Source organism: Embiotoca jacksoni, unplaced genomic scaffold (genome assembly GCF_022577435.1).
Source record: "Embiotoca jacksoni isolate LCO1_2020_lvr unplaced genomic scaffold, fEmbJac1.0.p SCAF_2, whole genome shotgun sequence".
NCBI classification, from domain to species: domain Eukaryota; kingdom Metazoa; phylum Chordata; class Actinopteri; family Embiotocidae; genus Embiotoca; species Embiotoca jacksoni.
This window is the reverse complement of record NW_027185340.1, coordinates 2,423,835-2,439,189: the sequence shown is the minus strand read 5'-3', so window position 1 is coordinate 2,439,189 and position 15,355 is coordinate 2,423,835. Positions and strand designations below refer to the sequence as shown.

The 15,355-nt window shown below is 39.5% G+C and overlaps 2 protein-coding genes across 3 annotated transcripts in view; one reads left to right on the top strand and one right to left on the bottom strand.

Annotated features, from left to right (window-relative positions):
• Positions 1-2,283, bottom strand: part of uggt2 (UDP-glucose glycoprotein glucosyltransferase 2) — a 34,079-nt gene extending 31,796 nt beyond the window's left edge. For both annotated transcript variants that reach the window (XM_069153902.1, XM_069153903.1), the window contains exons 1-3: positions 1,736-2,283; positions 719-801; positions 469-599 (exon numbers count right to left, since the gene is read on the bottom strand). In XM_069153902.1, the coding sequence (XP_069010003.1) occupies positions 469-599; positions 719-801; positions 1,736-1,872 (351 nt within the window). In that variant the 5' untranslated portion in view covers positions 1,873-2,283. The remainder of the gene's footprint in view (positions 1-468; positions 600-718; positions 802-1,735) is intronic.
• A 1,241-nt stretch (positions 2,284-3,524) lies between these two features.
• hs6st3b (heparan sulfate 6-O-sulfotransferase 3b) overlaps positions 3,525-15,355 on the top strand; it is a 57,548-nt gene continuing 45,717 nt past the window's right edge. Inside the window, exon 1 of the mRNA XM_069153901.1 lies at positions 3,525-4,905. Within this exon, the coding sequence (XP_069010002.1) occupies positions 4,361-4,905 (545 nt within the window). The 5' untranslated portion in view covers positions 3,525-4,360. The remainder of the gene's footprint in view (positions 4,906-15,355) is intronic.

The window sequence follows — 15,355 nt, the reverse complement described above, 5'->3', positions numbered from 1 at the left end:
ACACATAGTCTTAGACAAGTCTTAAAGGAGACTCTAATTCCTCCAAAACTTACATCAAATAAACACCACTATGATAAAAAGGTTCAGGTGTACTTGTAATGTATTCCCCTACTTAGAGTGAACTTTACAGTCTCATAAAATGTCAAATCCAAAACTGAATTTGTTGTAGTATTGTAGAGCAGAGATAAATATCTCAATACACTTTATCTGTGTGAAATAGTAAATATGTTGAAAAAATGTTTCCTCTCTGAGGTCTGTCTGTTCCAGTTGTTTGAGAATAACTGTCATTTTAAGACTGTGCCAAAGCCACTGAGGGAAAACTGCAAATAAGACCAGTGGAGCATCCTGGGTTGAAATTAGAGACAACGCAAGAACCTCCAACAAGAAACAAGCTCTCTTGCAGTCACGGTCTGCTTTTGAAAAAGTTTTATAAAAGGTTAAAATCATACTATTTTGACTAGAACATACCTGCTGTGATGCATGAACAGCTGGTGAGTAGGACCGCAGGGCCAGAGCGAATCTGAGGAGATTAACTTGAAGATGTGAGAGAAACTGGCCAGCCTTCTTAATGATCAGGTTGTAGTAGGAGCGCACAGACTCTGTAAGATCAACATTAGTCAACGTGAGGCTTTTTAGAAGTCGAGTTAAATTACCTCAAATCTGTTCTGATACAGCCATTATTACACCTCCACCAACATTAAAAAAAACAAAAACATACCTCCTTGCTTGTATACAGTGAGTTCTTTCACAGTGTCAACAAAATGCCAGAATTTCTCATTCCCATCTTCTCCAATAAACTCACTGCACAGGAAAAAGATAAATATAGGTCAGCATTAGTCAGTAACTACAGTATGTACCAAAGAAACCTCACAAGCATGAACTAAATTTTGACTACAATTTAGAATATTTTCCCAAATTCCCATTAAGCCGGAAAATAGAGAACTCTGTTCATAGTACATTATTGCTTGATAAAAAGGTGCAAAATAAATAAATAACAACTTTTATCTGTTATTTACTTTAAGTCAATAAGACTTGAGGGCCGTTGTTTACCAAATCGTTATGTCTTTTGGAATGAAATCTATTATTCTGACTGATGAAAGTCAATATAATTCGCATTTGTCTACAATGGATCCACAATTTTAGAGAGCCACACTCTTCAGATGTTTTCCTACCAAGAAACAAGCTGTGAGTTATGTCTCTATTTATTTTCAGAGCCATAGGTAGCACTAAGGGCATTATATTGCAGGACTTTGGAAGTTTGAACATCCTTACGTAACATTCAACCAAAACAACTAAACAGTTAACTAAATATCAAGTTTGTCAATAATCAAAATGTAAAAAAAACTATTGAATTAAGTAAAATATATTGTTGGGCCTCTGAAATGTGAAAATAAGTACATTTAAATACTTTCTGGTTCGTGCCAAGTTAATTTTTCACAAGGCGAAATTTCAGAACTAAATTGAGTATTCAATTAAGCAATTAAGCAAATCAATTAACTGTTTTTACGACCAATTAATCATTTCAATCCATTTCCAACGAAGTCTCTTGTGAGAACTTTCTGCGTTTCTTTGACAATTAGTATTGTGAACTGCACATGTTTGGGTGTTGGCCTGGACCTGATCATTTGAGGTGGGCTTCTTGCCTTGTCCTGGTGTTTCATTTGGGGCCTCGTGACCTCCACCTGTCTCGTTGCAGATTTGATTGAATGGCAGACAAACATTCCCGGTGCTGTACCTGGTCTCCAGGAGGAAAGGCGTCATGCTCCACTTGGCTTTAAGGCTGACAGTGACGCCTTTGGGTGCCGATACAACGTGATGGATGTCCAGCAGCAGCAGCAGCAGCAGCAGCGACAGCACGATAACGCTCCTCATTGTCGGTGGTGCTGGGTGGTGCTGGTGGTGGTGAAAAGTTCAGTGGAGCTGCCTTTTGAGCGGTGCCACGTAGCTACCATCAATTATGATACCAACCGTAAAAAAAAAAAAACCTCCTATAAACCCTCACAACATGTCATTGTGATGCTAGCGACGTGAGAACCGTTGATCAGCTGCCCGCACCGACTGATCGGAGAGTAACGGATCCTCGGAAGGGTCAAACCGAACAAACTCAAGTTAACTTCGCCTTCAGGCTGAAACTCAACCGCCGTGAACTAAAAACGGCAAAAGCAGCTGGATTTATCCAACAGGAACTACAAACACGGCCTGCTACGAACACGTAACCGTGTGTCTTACAAGGACGTGGCTGCCGTTGGACTACGGTACCGGTTTTAAAGCTCTCACCCCGCTGATGCTGACCGCCTCCATACGAAGCAAAACAACAAAAAAAAGGGGTCTTCGGGTCAGTATCTTTGGGCAGCTGAAAGCCAGCGAGTCGCAGCGGCGTTATTCGTGTCTGAAAACGACCGTAAAATTAACCAAATTAAGCACAGCATATAATAAGTCTTACACGGACACGACGAGTGATGTTTGATGTTTAATTAAATTAACCTGACGATAATGTGGAAAATCAGTCTGGCACAGCGGCAGACAGCTAAAAAGACAGGCTGAAAACATAAAACGGTTTCACATGTGTGACTATAAAACTGTGCAGCCACTTTCTGCTGCTTGTGAATGGAAATATTTAAACAAATTACAGTGGTACATTTAGTTTACAGTGAGCTTGTTATTATTATTATTATTATTAACTTCCATAAAAATTGTTGGAATCAGCTGGTAAAGCCTTGGGACCAACAATTGTACTTAGTCATTAATCATGACCAAAATGTTTTAAATTTTTTTAGCTATTCAAATTTATTTCACAGAAAATATTGCAATAATTTGCAGAACCTTCATGCACTGTTAAAAACATGAAATAAACACCAAAAAAAAGTGCAAAAATCCCAATGAAATATATGTAGGCAGATTTTAATTACATTCATATGCTTTTCAGAGAAGTTTACCCTGATAATGCTCATTAAGCCTTATATCTTCACTTGAAGAACTTTTTAAACAGAAAACGTGAATATGGCTACGTGGTAGACCAAAAATAATCCTGATGACATCATCTCCGATTTTTTTTCCTTGAGGGGGCATCATTATACACTTTGCTTCCTTTGGATACAGCGAGCAGGTTTCTCGGGCTAAGTGGTCCCTCCAATGACCTGTTTCTTTTGGGTAAAATGAGTGGAGTACCCCTTTAATCCCAAATGTTATTATCACTTTCCAAGTGCATTTAAAACGTTCTCCGTGAAATATCAATGAAGACTTAAGGTTTTGGCGTCACTAGTGACACAAGTAGATAATACATGACTGAAATATAAAATGAGAACAGTACATGTAAAAGAAATGATAGATAGATGGATGGATGGATGGATGGATGGATGGATGGATGGATGGATGGATGGATAGATAGATAGATAGATAGATAGATAGATAGATGGATGGATGGATAGATAGATAGATAGATAGATAGATAGATAGATAGATGGATAGATGGATAGATAGATAGATAGATAGATGGATGGATGGATGGATGGATGGATGGATAGATAGATAGATAGATAGATAGATAGATAGATAGATAGATAGATAGATAGATAGATAGATAGATAGATTTTCACGGGCAACCAAACACCAAACACTACAAACAGATCTCTTTAATCTTCAAAGGTCACTCGGATGACTGCACTTTAAAAAGTTAAACAGGATTTGGTGTTTACGTGCTTAAATCTCCACGTTATCACCGTTCAGCGTCCGTGTGGACTTCTGGCTTTGCACTGTGTTAAACAAGATTATGGGCTGGACGGGATGGGATGTGGAGACGAGAGCATATAACGCATATTCGTCGGCTCGGATGCAGCAGCATCCTCTCAAAAGCATTGCTTCAGCACAGTCAGTCAGACTGTCTTAAGCCGGAGAGGATGCTGTAGTATGCTGGCGGAGCATCCAGCCCAGCGCGACGCTTCTGCTGAAATAAGTCTGCATGGGATCAGCACTACAAATAATGAGGGAGTAAAAGTGAAAACTCTCTTCGATCGCCTCATTTTCAACTTGATACCGGAGTATGGGAGTCGTCGGCACGGATGCAGCTCCACACCGGTTACAGAAGTTGGACAGCCAGCAATTTTAAATGCCATGACTCTTGAATTTGGACAAGATTTCCAACGCAGTGCAGACGGCGTGCAATATTTTAGAAACACAGAGGTGGACTTCTGCTTTTGTCCGTTTTATGCGTTTTTGGGAGAGTGTCATCTGATCAACATGTGGTGCTTAAATAACAGGCACCTTTAATCTATCCGAGGCATGGGGGAGTATTGATCTCCGAAGAGCTCATGGGTGATACTTATTATTCACAGTAATGGAATGAAGACACTATCTTGAGATAATGGATGATAGATCCAGCAAGCTCATTTTGGTTCCTATTTTAGCCGTCCTTTTTGTTATGATAGGTTATCAGTACATTTGTCCTGCTGGCAGCAATTCATGCCACTTTAAGACTGAGGAGAAATTAAGAGGGGTAAGCCTTCTTTCAACCCCGTATCAGGACAGCGATGATTTCTACAGAGATCAAGACCTGGAGGATGACAGCCCTGCGAAGCTGCCGTCAAAATTCAACTTCACCGAGAGAGACCTTGACAGACACGTGGAGTTCAACATCAAAGGGGACGACGTGATCGTGTTTCTGCACATCCAGAAGACCGGGGGAACCACTTTCGGGAGGCACTTGGTGAGGAATATTCGCTTGGAGCAGCCGTGCGACTGCAAGCCGGGACAGAAGAAGTGCACATGTCACCGACCGGGCAAAGACGAGTCCTGGCTCTTCTCCCGGTTCTCTACTGGCTGGAGCTGCGGACTGCATGCAGACTGGACCGAGCTAACGAACTGTGTTCCTGTCATTATGGATAAGAAGGAGGCCCAGAGGAACAAAAGGTAATTCCCGAGTCCATGTGTGAGTGTGTCCCTCAGAAACATGCCCAGACCCGCCGACTGGTGCAGTCTGTGTTCAAAAAGCCTAAACATGTCTCTGGGGCCGCTTGATGAATCCAAAATGTCACTTTGTTTTTGAATAATCTACTCTTCAGTCGAAAAGTGAGCAGTGGTGGAATAGGCACAGGATAATGAGTCTCCTCCCTGAATGGGCAGGGACCAATATACAGATATAGATCAAACATTTCCTGCAATCTTCCACAACAAAACAAAATGATACTTGACAAATAATTGCTAACAATCACCCTCCCAATTTGTGTTAAGTGCGTGTGTATGCATAAGTGCCTGAGATTGGAGATAATGTACCCTAACATTTAAAATACAACACTTACTGTGCTTGACCTTTGACATGTGAATTGCCTTGTGTTTGTTTTCAGTGTTTAAATCAGCCCTTCATAATGAACCTGTTCCTGTCCAGCTGTGTCAGGGCGGTTCGTCTTGCTGAATCTGCCATCAACCGATTGTACTGAACCATTTGCAGAGCTCCTCTTTTCACAGCTGAAATTATGCTGTTTGTGAGTCCTCAGTCCAAATGTTCGAACACGTAATGGTGATTTTAACGACACTAAATTCAAGGTTCACTGCAGAAAATGTGTAGAGTATGTTATAAAAGCACACATACTGTGAATCCATCAGTATTAGAGAGTTGGTGACTCATTTTTTAGAATTTTTATCCTTGTGAGTGTGGGTATCCATCTGTGTCGATAAAGATGTAACAGTTATGTTAGATCATACTGAAATGCAGCTTATACAACACACATTTCTCCCAGCATCCTTGGCCTTTTGTGTCTCATTGAGATGAGGTCATTTGAGGTGTTCTTGTTGGCATACAGAAACATTTCACATCTTTTATTCAACATAAAGTCTTCTCCTTTTATGCCGTGTTACCTCATGAATGAGTTAAAATTATCCCAAGATGCTTGTTTGGTTGACAATGTGATGAGAGGAAAAGCAAAGAAAAACAGCTTCATTTGAAGTGCATTATCGCTCCACTTCTTTCCTGTTGTAATTGCAATAGAAAAGACATTTGAAATTGCTCACTAATGTAGCAGAGATCCAGTACAATTAGGAATGTGGTGCACTGCAAGAGCAATATACATGTTTGTGTGTTTTCATTCAGCAAAGTGCATATTTGGTTTTTCTATCGAAGTTCTCAAGTCAATGATTTAAAAAAAAAAAAAAACCATCAGGCTATTCAATAAAATAGCACATTAAAAGTCCATTTGTCACTTACACAGCTTCCTCAAGGATACTTGCACGGCATCAGTTAGACGGAGCACTCACCAAATGTCTTGTAACATAAGCTGGATTTCTAAACTGCAGAGAATTTACTTCTCTGTTTTGAAAAAAATACAATCATACACTGAAGTACACGAGCACATGATTTATTTCTGCTGTGCCAAGTGTTTTCTTTACTCAGGGAAGTGCTCGCTGGATGCGACAGCTCTTCATTTCACAGCTGCAGCATCCATTCTGCACTTATAGTCCTCTCATCCCTTGTTCTTTAGTGGGTTCCTGCGGCATCTATTCTGAGATTATTCTGCCTCAACCAACACTGTTGGCAGACACATTATGTTAAACCCCTTCACTAACCAGCCACTGCACCAGGCACATTTACTAAGTGTGATGACTAATGGAAATCATGCAAATTTCATCTTCATAATCATCTTGAGCAATGCCTTGATTAAAATATCTTAAGTGGTATAAAGTCACTTTAAAGAAGCACTCCTGCACAGCAAAACACCCCGTTTGTAATAAAAACGCAATAATCCACTAACGAAACTCTACTCTCCGCCTGAGGGTGCATTGGGGGAATACCAATAGCATATCACTGCCAAATTCAGATGGCATGTCTTTGTTTTGTGGTTGAGAGCTTCTCAGATTGAGTAGCTGTCTCTACGCAGTCCCGGGCACACACAACTTTCCCAGCTCGGGCGGTGGCAGCTGGCCGGCCGGGGAGGGCTGCGATGGCACCGCCTGCATGGCATTGTGTGTGGCCTTTTGAGGCGGGCGGGGCGGCCTGCACGGTGAACCAGCCGCACGGCCCAGGAAAGGTCAGGCGTGTCAGACTGGATCAGTGTGCGTGTCCTGCGGTGTGACTCCTCGGGAGTGCGCTGTCAGTCAGGGGAGAAGTGGAGCAGGCAGGCCGACTCTCTTCGGGGGATTTCTGGAGAAGCATACCTCTAAGTGCTTTTCTCTTAAGTTGCTTTGCGGACAGCGTCGTGGTATTACCTTGTTTTCTGCATGAATTTGGCTGGTTGAGCTGGTTGTTTTCCTCTCAGGCGATTTCAGAGGCCTGTGCTGAGGAGTGCAGCGAATACTATTTCTGATTGTTACACAGTCATTATCTAACTCTCTCGTCTGGAGTAACTCGTGTAGATATATTCAGGGTGACACGGGGGCACAAAATGAAGAGCTGATTTTCAAAATGTACTTCATACCAAAGCATAAAACAAGGTCTTCAGATGCCTGCGTAATAAAAGGTTGTGAGTTAATATCAAAGAAAATGTTTGGATGTTGCTTTCCATTGGAGTCAGAATGAAGTTATTCAGGTTCCCACTGCTATATTTTACCATCAGTCTCCATCATTATGCAGTCAAACAACATGTTAATTAGTTAAAAGAATCCTTTTTGATCATTTTGATGAAACAAAACATTTATGTTATACATTTACACACGTTATATAAAGCAGAGTAGACGAGCCACAGGAAGTCTTTGTCACTCATTAGAGAAACTGAGAAGAAGCATCTTGCATGTAAGTGCAAGGTCACCAAACCAGAACACAGAAACATCCATGCGTGCACATTATCATTCATACAAAACAAAGAAGACAGCTCCTACAGTTCAGGTGAAAATATTTTCACACAATTAAAATGTGGAGGTGGGAGCTTGTCATTTTCTCCACTGTCTTCTTCAGAGCATCAACCGTTCACAGCTCCTGTATGACTGTATTTCACAGGCGGTGCACAGAAACACGAATGTTTTCTTTGGATAAACAAATAAACACAATTAATAAGAGACATCCTTGTTGCTGCATCTAATGCTGCTGTTGACAATGTCAGCATCTCTCAATATGTGTTGACGGAGGAGACAAGATTTGTCAGCAGAATTAAGAGTTTGTTTGGCTCACAGCATTTCTACATTTGGTATTTTGGTGACATTTAATGTTCAGTCTTTGAATTGGTGCTTAAACTAATTTGAAGTTCGTTCATATCGTGCCGTGTCCTTTCATTATAGAAAAACAATGCATCACTTTTATTGGAACATTTGTGATGCTGGTCTTTGAGGAGTTCAAGCACAGTACACACGGTTGAATCTGTATTTGTTATCGAGATAATCTTTTCATTTTTAGTGCTTTGGAGTCTTGTTATCATCTCTGCTGATGTTTCTTTAGTGTCTGTTTGGTCCTGGCCAACTTTTGGTTCAAATAAAGTTACCAAACCTCCTGAGGTGTCAGGTATGGAGTAAAAAAAAAAAAAAATCTGTATTTTAGTGTTAATGAATCCAACTCAAAAAATAAAATAGTTTAATAACTGTATAAGTAAAGTTTTCAATGTACTTTTGAAAAGTATTTATATTTACCCCATTCCTGTGACTGCTTTTCTAAATGGCATGAATTAGTTCATATTAATTGCCATAATTCTGAAAACTGTGCATATGCACTCACTGATAAGAGAAATGACTCATACTTGTACAATGATGAAAGAAGGTCGCCCTCAAAATCAAATTGTCTGTGTGTTAATGTACATCTATATGCAGATTTCTTTATTCCTTTGGCAAAGCTACTTGGATTTGAAAATGTGTAACCTTGGTGCCAGTAGCTGTATCAAAAAAGACACAACTACAGCTTCCCAATATACCCCCAGATAAATATGAAAAATGACACAAATTGTGAAACACAAGAGTGTGCAGCATCTGCAGAGTGCATACTTCTAGTTTTGTAGTTAGTAATTAAAAACAAGCAAATCCTCCTTGTTTCTGTGCCCATAGCGGCTTTCAAAAACACACCCTTCCATTATGTAAAGTTAGAAATGTAAAATTAGGTTTAAAGATACTAACAAAAGAGACTTTATTGCATGTACCCGAGGCTGTCAACACTGAAATAGTTATTTTTCTTCATTTGTCTCTCCTATTTTCTCGGTGGTTAAAACAAGGTCAACAGTACAATGAAATGTTTGGAGAGCAGATCAATGCAGCGATAAGAGTACGAGTCCTATAAATGATATAATATAAATTGAATAAAGAAAATAAATATTGTATAGATATATAAAATGAGAATTTATCTGTAAAAATAAGAGTTGAAATTGACAAGTGCATGCAACAATCTTGCTTATTGGATATGTAACAGTACCGGCTCAATAGCAGCAGTCAGCCTGACAAACAGGAGAGAAATGATGTGATGTAATATATTTCTATATGAGACAATATGTTTAATAAGTATAAGTGTTAAAAATATTTAGTAGCTACATACAGTAAATTTATGGTTTGTATAAAGGCCATAAACCTCCATATGGAGAAATAAGCAATATTCAGAGCAATGAAATTAATATGTCTTAAGTGTTAGCCCATTTCGTGTGTATAGCGTTTTTCAATGTTTAATTTTTATCTTTTTTTCTTCCCTTTCAACTGTGGCCTCATGGTAATTTAATGCATATGCTGATGTCGCAGTTTTTATCAATTATACAATCTTCATTAGCAGATTTCTTGTTGCTTATGCATAATGAATGCTCGGTTCAGAAGGACAAAGAGAGCAACGTGAAAAGACGAGTGGAGTACAGACCCTCTTCAATGATGAAACATAGAAAGAGAGATGCGTCTATATATTATATAATGCAGTGATTATGGAAACGGATGTTAAGATCACAGTGTCGCTTTTTATGAATTGTGGAGTGTCTTTTTAAAGTTGTGTATGCTGTTGTTGTATCAGAATAAAAAGACGACAGAGATTGGCAACTAATGTAATACGGTATAATGGGGATTTTGGTTTTGTTCTTGTCTTTGTAATTTTTTGCTTACATATCCTGGCTGTAGAGCTATCTGTGTATTTGTGTTAAGTAAAGTAGTAAAGCTCTATACATGAGAAATGTATACAGTTACTGTCAGTCTGACTTTTGGAAGGTAAAGGAAAAAGTCCTGTGTTATTAGGTCACCAGTATTACTATTAATGATTACTCTATCTTAGAGTTTGAATAACAACCAATGAAGAGTGCGTAGCAGTGCTTTCTGAGAATTATCTGCTTGACTGGAATCATTCTTTATTCATCAGTTACTTTATGCGACTTTATTAGCAGATGAAGCTACTTAACGTAAATCTCACCCACAGATACACTGCAAAACTATTAAAGGTCCTGCCTATACGGTGCATTTGTTTTTACCACTTATCTTAAAAATAACTTCACATGCCCTTAAATTCTACAATAATCCAGCAGGAGCAGGACTAGACTGCTATTCCTTGTGTGGCTCTCCAATGACATGCCCGAATCCTTGGCTGAATAACACCCCACATCATATTTTATTCAGCATAAGTGATGCAGAGAGGGCTGCAATTACTGCGTGGTCGTTACCACTTACAGCTCTGATCAGTGAACCGTGCATGTCTCACTCCGTCTATTACCTGCGCATGACATCTACCAGTGTTGGGCATCTTCCCGAATCAGCATGTGGGAAGGAGTCATTAACAACCTGACCCACATGAACTTGAACGCGGGGAGCAGTTGTGTTTTACATTTTTTTTTCCCAACAATGATCTAAGTTCTTGCTTTTGTACTTACAAAAATAGCTTGTCGGTTTGACTTCATGCTACTTCTGATATTGTTTTCAATTCATCATTGAGCTGAGGGTCAATGTTCTCTCTTGATTTTGGAAACAGCAGCCGACAAAACAAATGGCAAATCTATGAAGTGATTACGTGATGTTCATTAGGGAAAGTTTGCCAAATCCACTTTTTCTCTGTGCCCTGGGCTGTGAGAAAACAGAGAATAGCATAAAATTAAAACTTTAATTAGACAGTTATACCAGCAAATGGACCAAAATGATCTTGTTGCACTTTATGGACTCTTCAGCTGTGTACTCATGTACTCATGTTCAGTGGAGAAGTGAAAGTGCAGGACCTCAATGAGACACAGTGAAGCAGCAGGGTAATGGATGCCCTCCGGACACGGATGAACCTGAGTGAGGGAAGTTGAGCAGATTTACTGTTTTGGTCGTATCTTTAGACGTAGGAGGAAAAGTGCTCATCAAAATGATGGGATGTTTATTATGTGTAGAGCTGAGACTGCCCTTGCAGGCCTCGGACTTCCAGGGTGCGGAGATTGCTTTTTATGTGTCATTAATTCCGGTCGTCATTGCTGGCAGGCCTGAGCAGTAATCCAGTTGGTTTGATAATTAAGTGTTACCTCTGCAGAGAATCCAACAGCATATGTCTAGCACTTGTTCACCGCCATGACAAATAAAATTCAAATTAGGCAAAAAGAGGAAAATGTAAATTGCCTTCTTTTTTTTCTTAAAAAGAAAAATGTAATAGGCTACATTCTTTGCAGAAAGATTTTCAATTACATCCGACATAAGGATCCAGTATTCTTCTCAAAGTCATTAAACTGCAAAGCCATTTTGTTTTAATTATTCTTTTTCTTTGGTCATTTTCTTCCTGTGGTAAAATACAATTAAAAACATTTTATGACAGCATAATGTAAAAATTAAAAATATTTCAACAGTCCTTCAACAAATCATACCTTCATGAAGGTAAATATAAGTTAAGGTTAGGTTGAATTTGATGATACTGATGCTGATTATACTGATGAAGATCGAGAAGAAGGAGCAAATGTGAGGGAGTTCAGAAAACTGTTGTATTTTTTCAACAGGCAGAATGATAAGCAAACTCTTTTATATTTATGTAAATATATTTATATGTTAATAGTGTCAAAGTGGCCCCGTGTAGTGACAAATTGATGTCGGGGATTTTACCCCTCTTGTCACCCAAATCACCATTAATAGGAAACTGCTTCAAGGAAAGCTCTAAAACACGCTGCAGATAACTTGTTTGGCACCAAATGGCAGAACATTTAGCAATTAGCTGGTGAACTTAGTGGAGCAGCTGAAGAGAGACCAAAAACAAAACTAGAAGAGAGCGGATTCGAAATTCAACAGGTTCCCAGTAACACAACTACGTATAAATCAAGCCGATAACATGTAATATACTCCTCAGTCCACTGGACGTTCCCTCGTCTAGTTCCCTGGCTACTCGTGAAAAGTAAATGTCCTAATAGGCACAAAACACCACAGTTAGCTTTAGGAACAGATCATGGTTGTTAAAGTTATTTTACACAAGTAAAGTTATGTACGTCTCTTAAGTTAAATTTGTTAGTTAATGTGTGTCAATTACCCAACAAAAGAAATACGTGTTTACTTTTGCTTTATCGTGTCCTCGAGTGCTGGACGTGCAGGTGAAAGTCCTGTTTGTTTCGTTCAACCATTGTCGACCTCCTCCTGACCTGGACTTTATCACTTTTTGTACTTCGACCCTGGTCGAACATACGTGTGCTTTTCACGCCTACAGGCGAGGTGAAGCGTGACACAGTATCCTCCAGTGGACTGATGGGTGTATTACACACTTTAGGCTGGTACCAGGCTGAATTAATCATAATGACACTCTCCGACTGCTGCATGTATAAATAGGGTATTTTGCCATATCAGCTTAGGTGATAATATGTCAGTGTTGTGCTCAAAGCTTGTTGCACTGCCCTGAAGTGGCTGAACATAAATCGTTGCAGGTTTTAATGAATAGTGATGAGACACTACAATTGTCAGATTTATAGGATTTGTTTGGTCTTTGTATATTTTGAGAACAGCTTCAGAAAAAAATTGAGATGATGTTACAAAGTGATCTTTGCCATTGGCTATAAATCTCTTTTCTCTAACTCCCATTGGATCGCACTATGTTTATTTCACTAAACGTGTTTTACTTTGGAATACTTAAGGAGTTTTTAATCATTTTTAGAACGATTATATATATTGTTTTGCTCTGTGAGGTTTCTTCTATTGAAAATATTCTGGTTAATACATCATGCACTAAACACGGAGGTTTATCTTGTGCTCACACATTATTGTTCAGTGCATAATTGATTGAATAATTTAATGAATAACAATAGCCCTTATGGGGCATAGCAATATGACCATTTTGGAAAATCTTTATTTTGGATATTTGTCATTGTCCATTTGGCTGAACTGATCGAGATGTGGCTTAGTGTCTTCCTCTAAAAGCCACTCTAGGTAATGAAAGCGCTGTAGCTTGCCAGAGCAGACTTGCAGATTCTCTGGTGCTTCTGTCAAATACTTGCTGCTCCGGCAAATATGAATCTCCAATCGTCTGATTCAGCTCTTATACTGTGATTAAAAAGTGGCGTTTGGTCAACTTGCCAACTGGCTGGTTATGACCCTTGTGTGCATTAGGAGCTAGTTTGTGAGACTTGGTTAAATTTAGATCCTCCTGTGGTAAGAAATTGCCATGTTGTGCTACTGCAATGTAGCACAGTGCACTTTATTTTGAACTGCACTTTCACAGTTTCCTTGCTAAATGTCACTGTAATGATTCTGCAGTCTTTTCTTAATTTGATCTGTGCCGTCACATATAATAAATACCCGGCTCGAACTCTAAACTTTGTGCCACCCTGAACTGTCTGATGCAGACGTGCTGCCATGGAGCTGAACCCCTGACTCCCAGTCAGCTTTTGATTACAGTCAGATCAGCTGCTGGACTGAAGTCAAAAGAACAGCGGCAAAACACCTTATACTGATCTGGTTAAATGCAGTGTTCAGTGTGATGAGAATGAGTCAGCCGGTGCAGAGATTCAGAGATTTTATGCTTTCATTTACCCACAAGGCCTGTTTTGTGTCGGAGCTGCTCAAATGCTCCTATTATCAGCGGGCCAATTAACTTTGGTTCTGTTTTTTCCTCTAATTGAGAAAAGATCACTCTCGTTCTTTACGATAAACAGTCCATGAAAAAGCAATTGTGCAAAACTTGAAGCTTTTTGCCGTAAATTCGTTAGTGTTTGCTGATCAGGAGCAGCCTGATCAGCAGGTTCATTAATATCGCTTTAAAGACGCTTTGGTTGTTGCTATTTAGCAATGCTGAAGCTTTTTGTCTTTAAAGAAATGTTTGGCTTAAGACTCATTTAACCAGTTTAGCATAAAGTGTCACCAGTTTTTAAATGCAATCTAACAGAATGTATGAAGATGTATGCTTTGCATTGCAATTTAAGCTTACCTAGTATATTTTGCTGAATGAAGAACTGCACAGCAACAGGAAGACAGAAAAGAAAATTGCTCAGCATATAAACAAGACAGATAGGATTTGCCTAGTTTCCTTGCCTGTGTGTGTGTGTGTGTGTGTGTGTGTGTGTGTGTGTGAGTGTGTGTGTGTGTGTGTGTGTGTGTGTGTGTGTGTGTGTGTGTATTGTTCATACTCATGTCTCTACATGACAGATTGACATATCAAACAGTGACTTGGAAAATGTCAGCAGAGGTGCCTGGCTGTGTTATTTCTCAATTGATACCTGTAAGGCCTGACGAGAGGACTGTGCCAGGAATAACCGCCCCTGGAGTTGATTTATTATAACAACCCACAGAAAGGTCATCTGTCCTTATCTGGGCCGAGCTGGTGACAGGTAAGTTTTACTGTGGGGAGGCTAGCTAACGCTGGCTGCCTCACGCAGCTCCCTAATATGGATTCAGAGGTTTGACTGAGCACCTGGCACACGGAAAGTGTAAATGCAGGTAGAGTCACCTTCACAGACTAATCTTCTGCTGCAAGAGTGTGCCACCTAGCAGGATAAAGGTTCTCGATGTTTTGATGTCGTAATAGTTTGGGCTGGCTGGCTGGCGATGTGGTAAAATGACTATAAAAGTGAGGCACTGCACTTCGGAAAAGCCTCGTTACAGGAGACGACAGGTTGAAGTGCACTTATAATGATTGTTGTGTTGCTCGCCATAATTTTGTGAGGACATCACCATGTAAAGCGCTCTGAGACGACATATGTTGTGATTTGACGCAATATAGATCATTTATTTGAACTGAATTATAAAACCTCATGTACCGAAATCAGTCTCTGCGTGCAGGCATGTAATAAAATGATAATCCATGAAATATGTTCAATCACCAAATTCTTTATTGACGGTCTCTATACTGCATCGTCTCCGTCACGTAGAATCAGTCAGACTTGTGGGAGAGATCTGAACAGACTGAACAGATTGCAGCCCAGATTGCCTTTTAAATTCCCGCATTTATAAATAGTCTTGTTCCTGTTTTATTTTGCAAAATTGTTGTAGATATTTTATTTGCACAGAATGAACTATAAGCACTAATTTTCATTAATGTTTAATGCATTCTATGTTA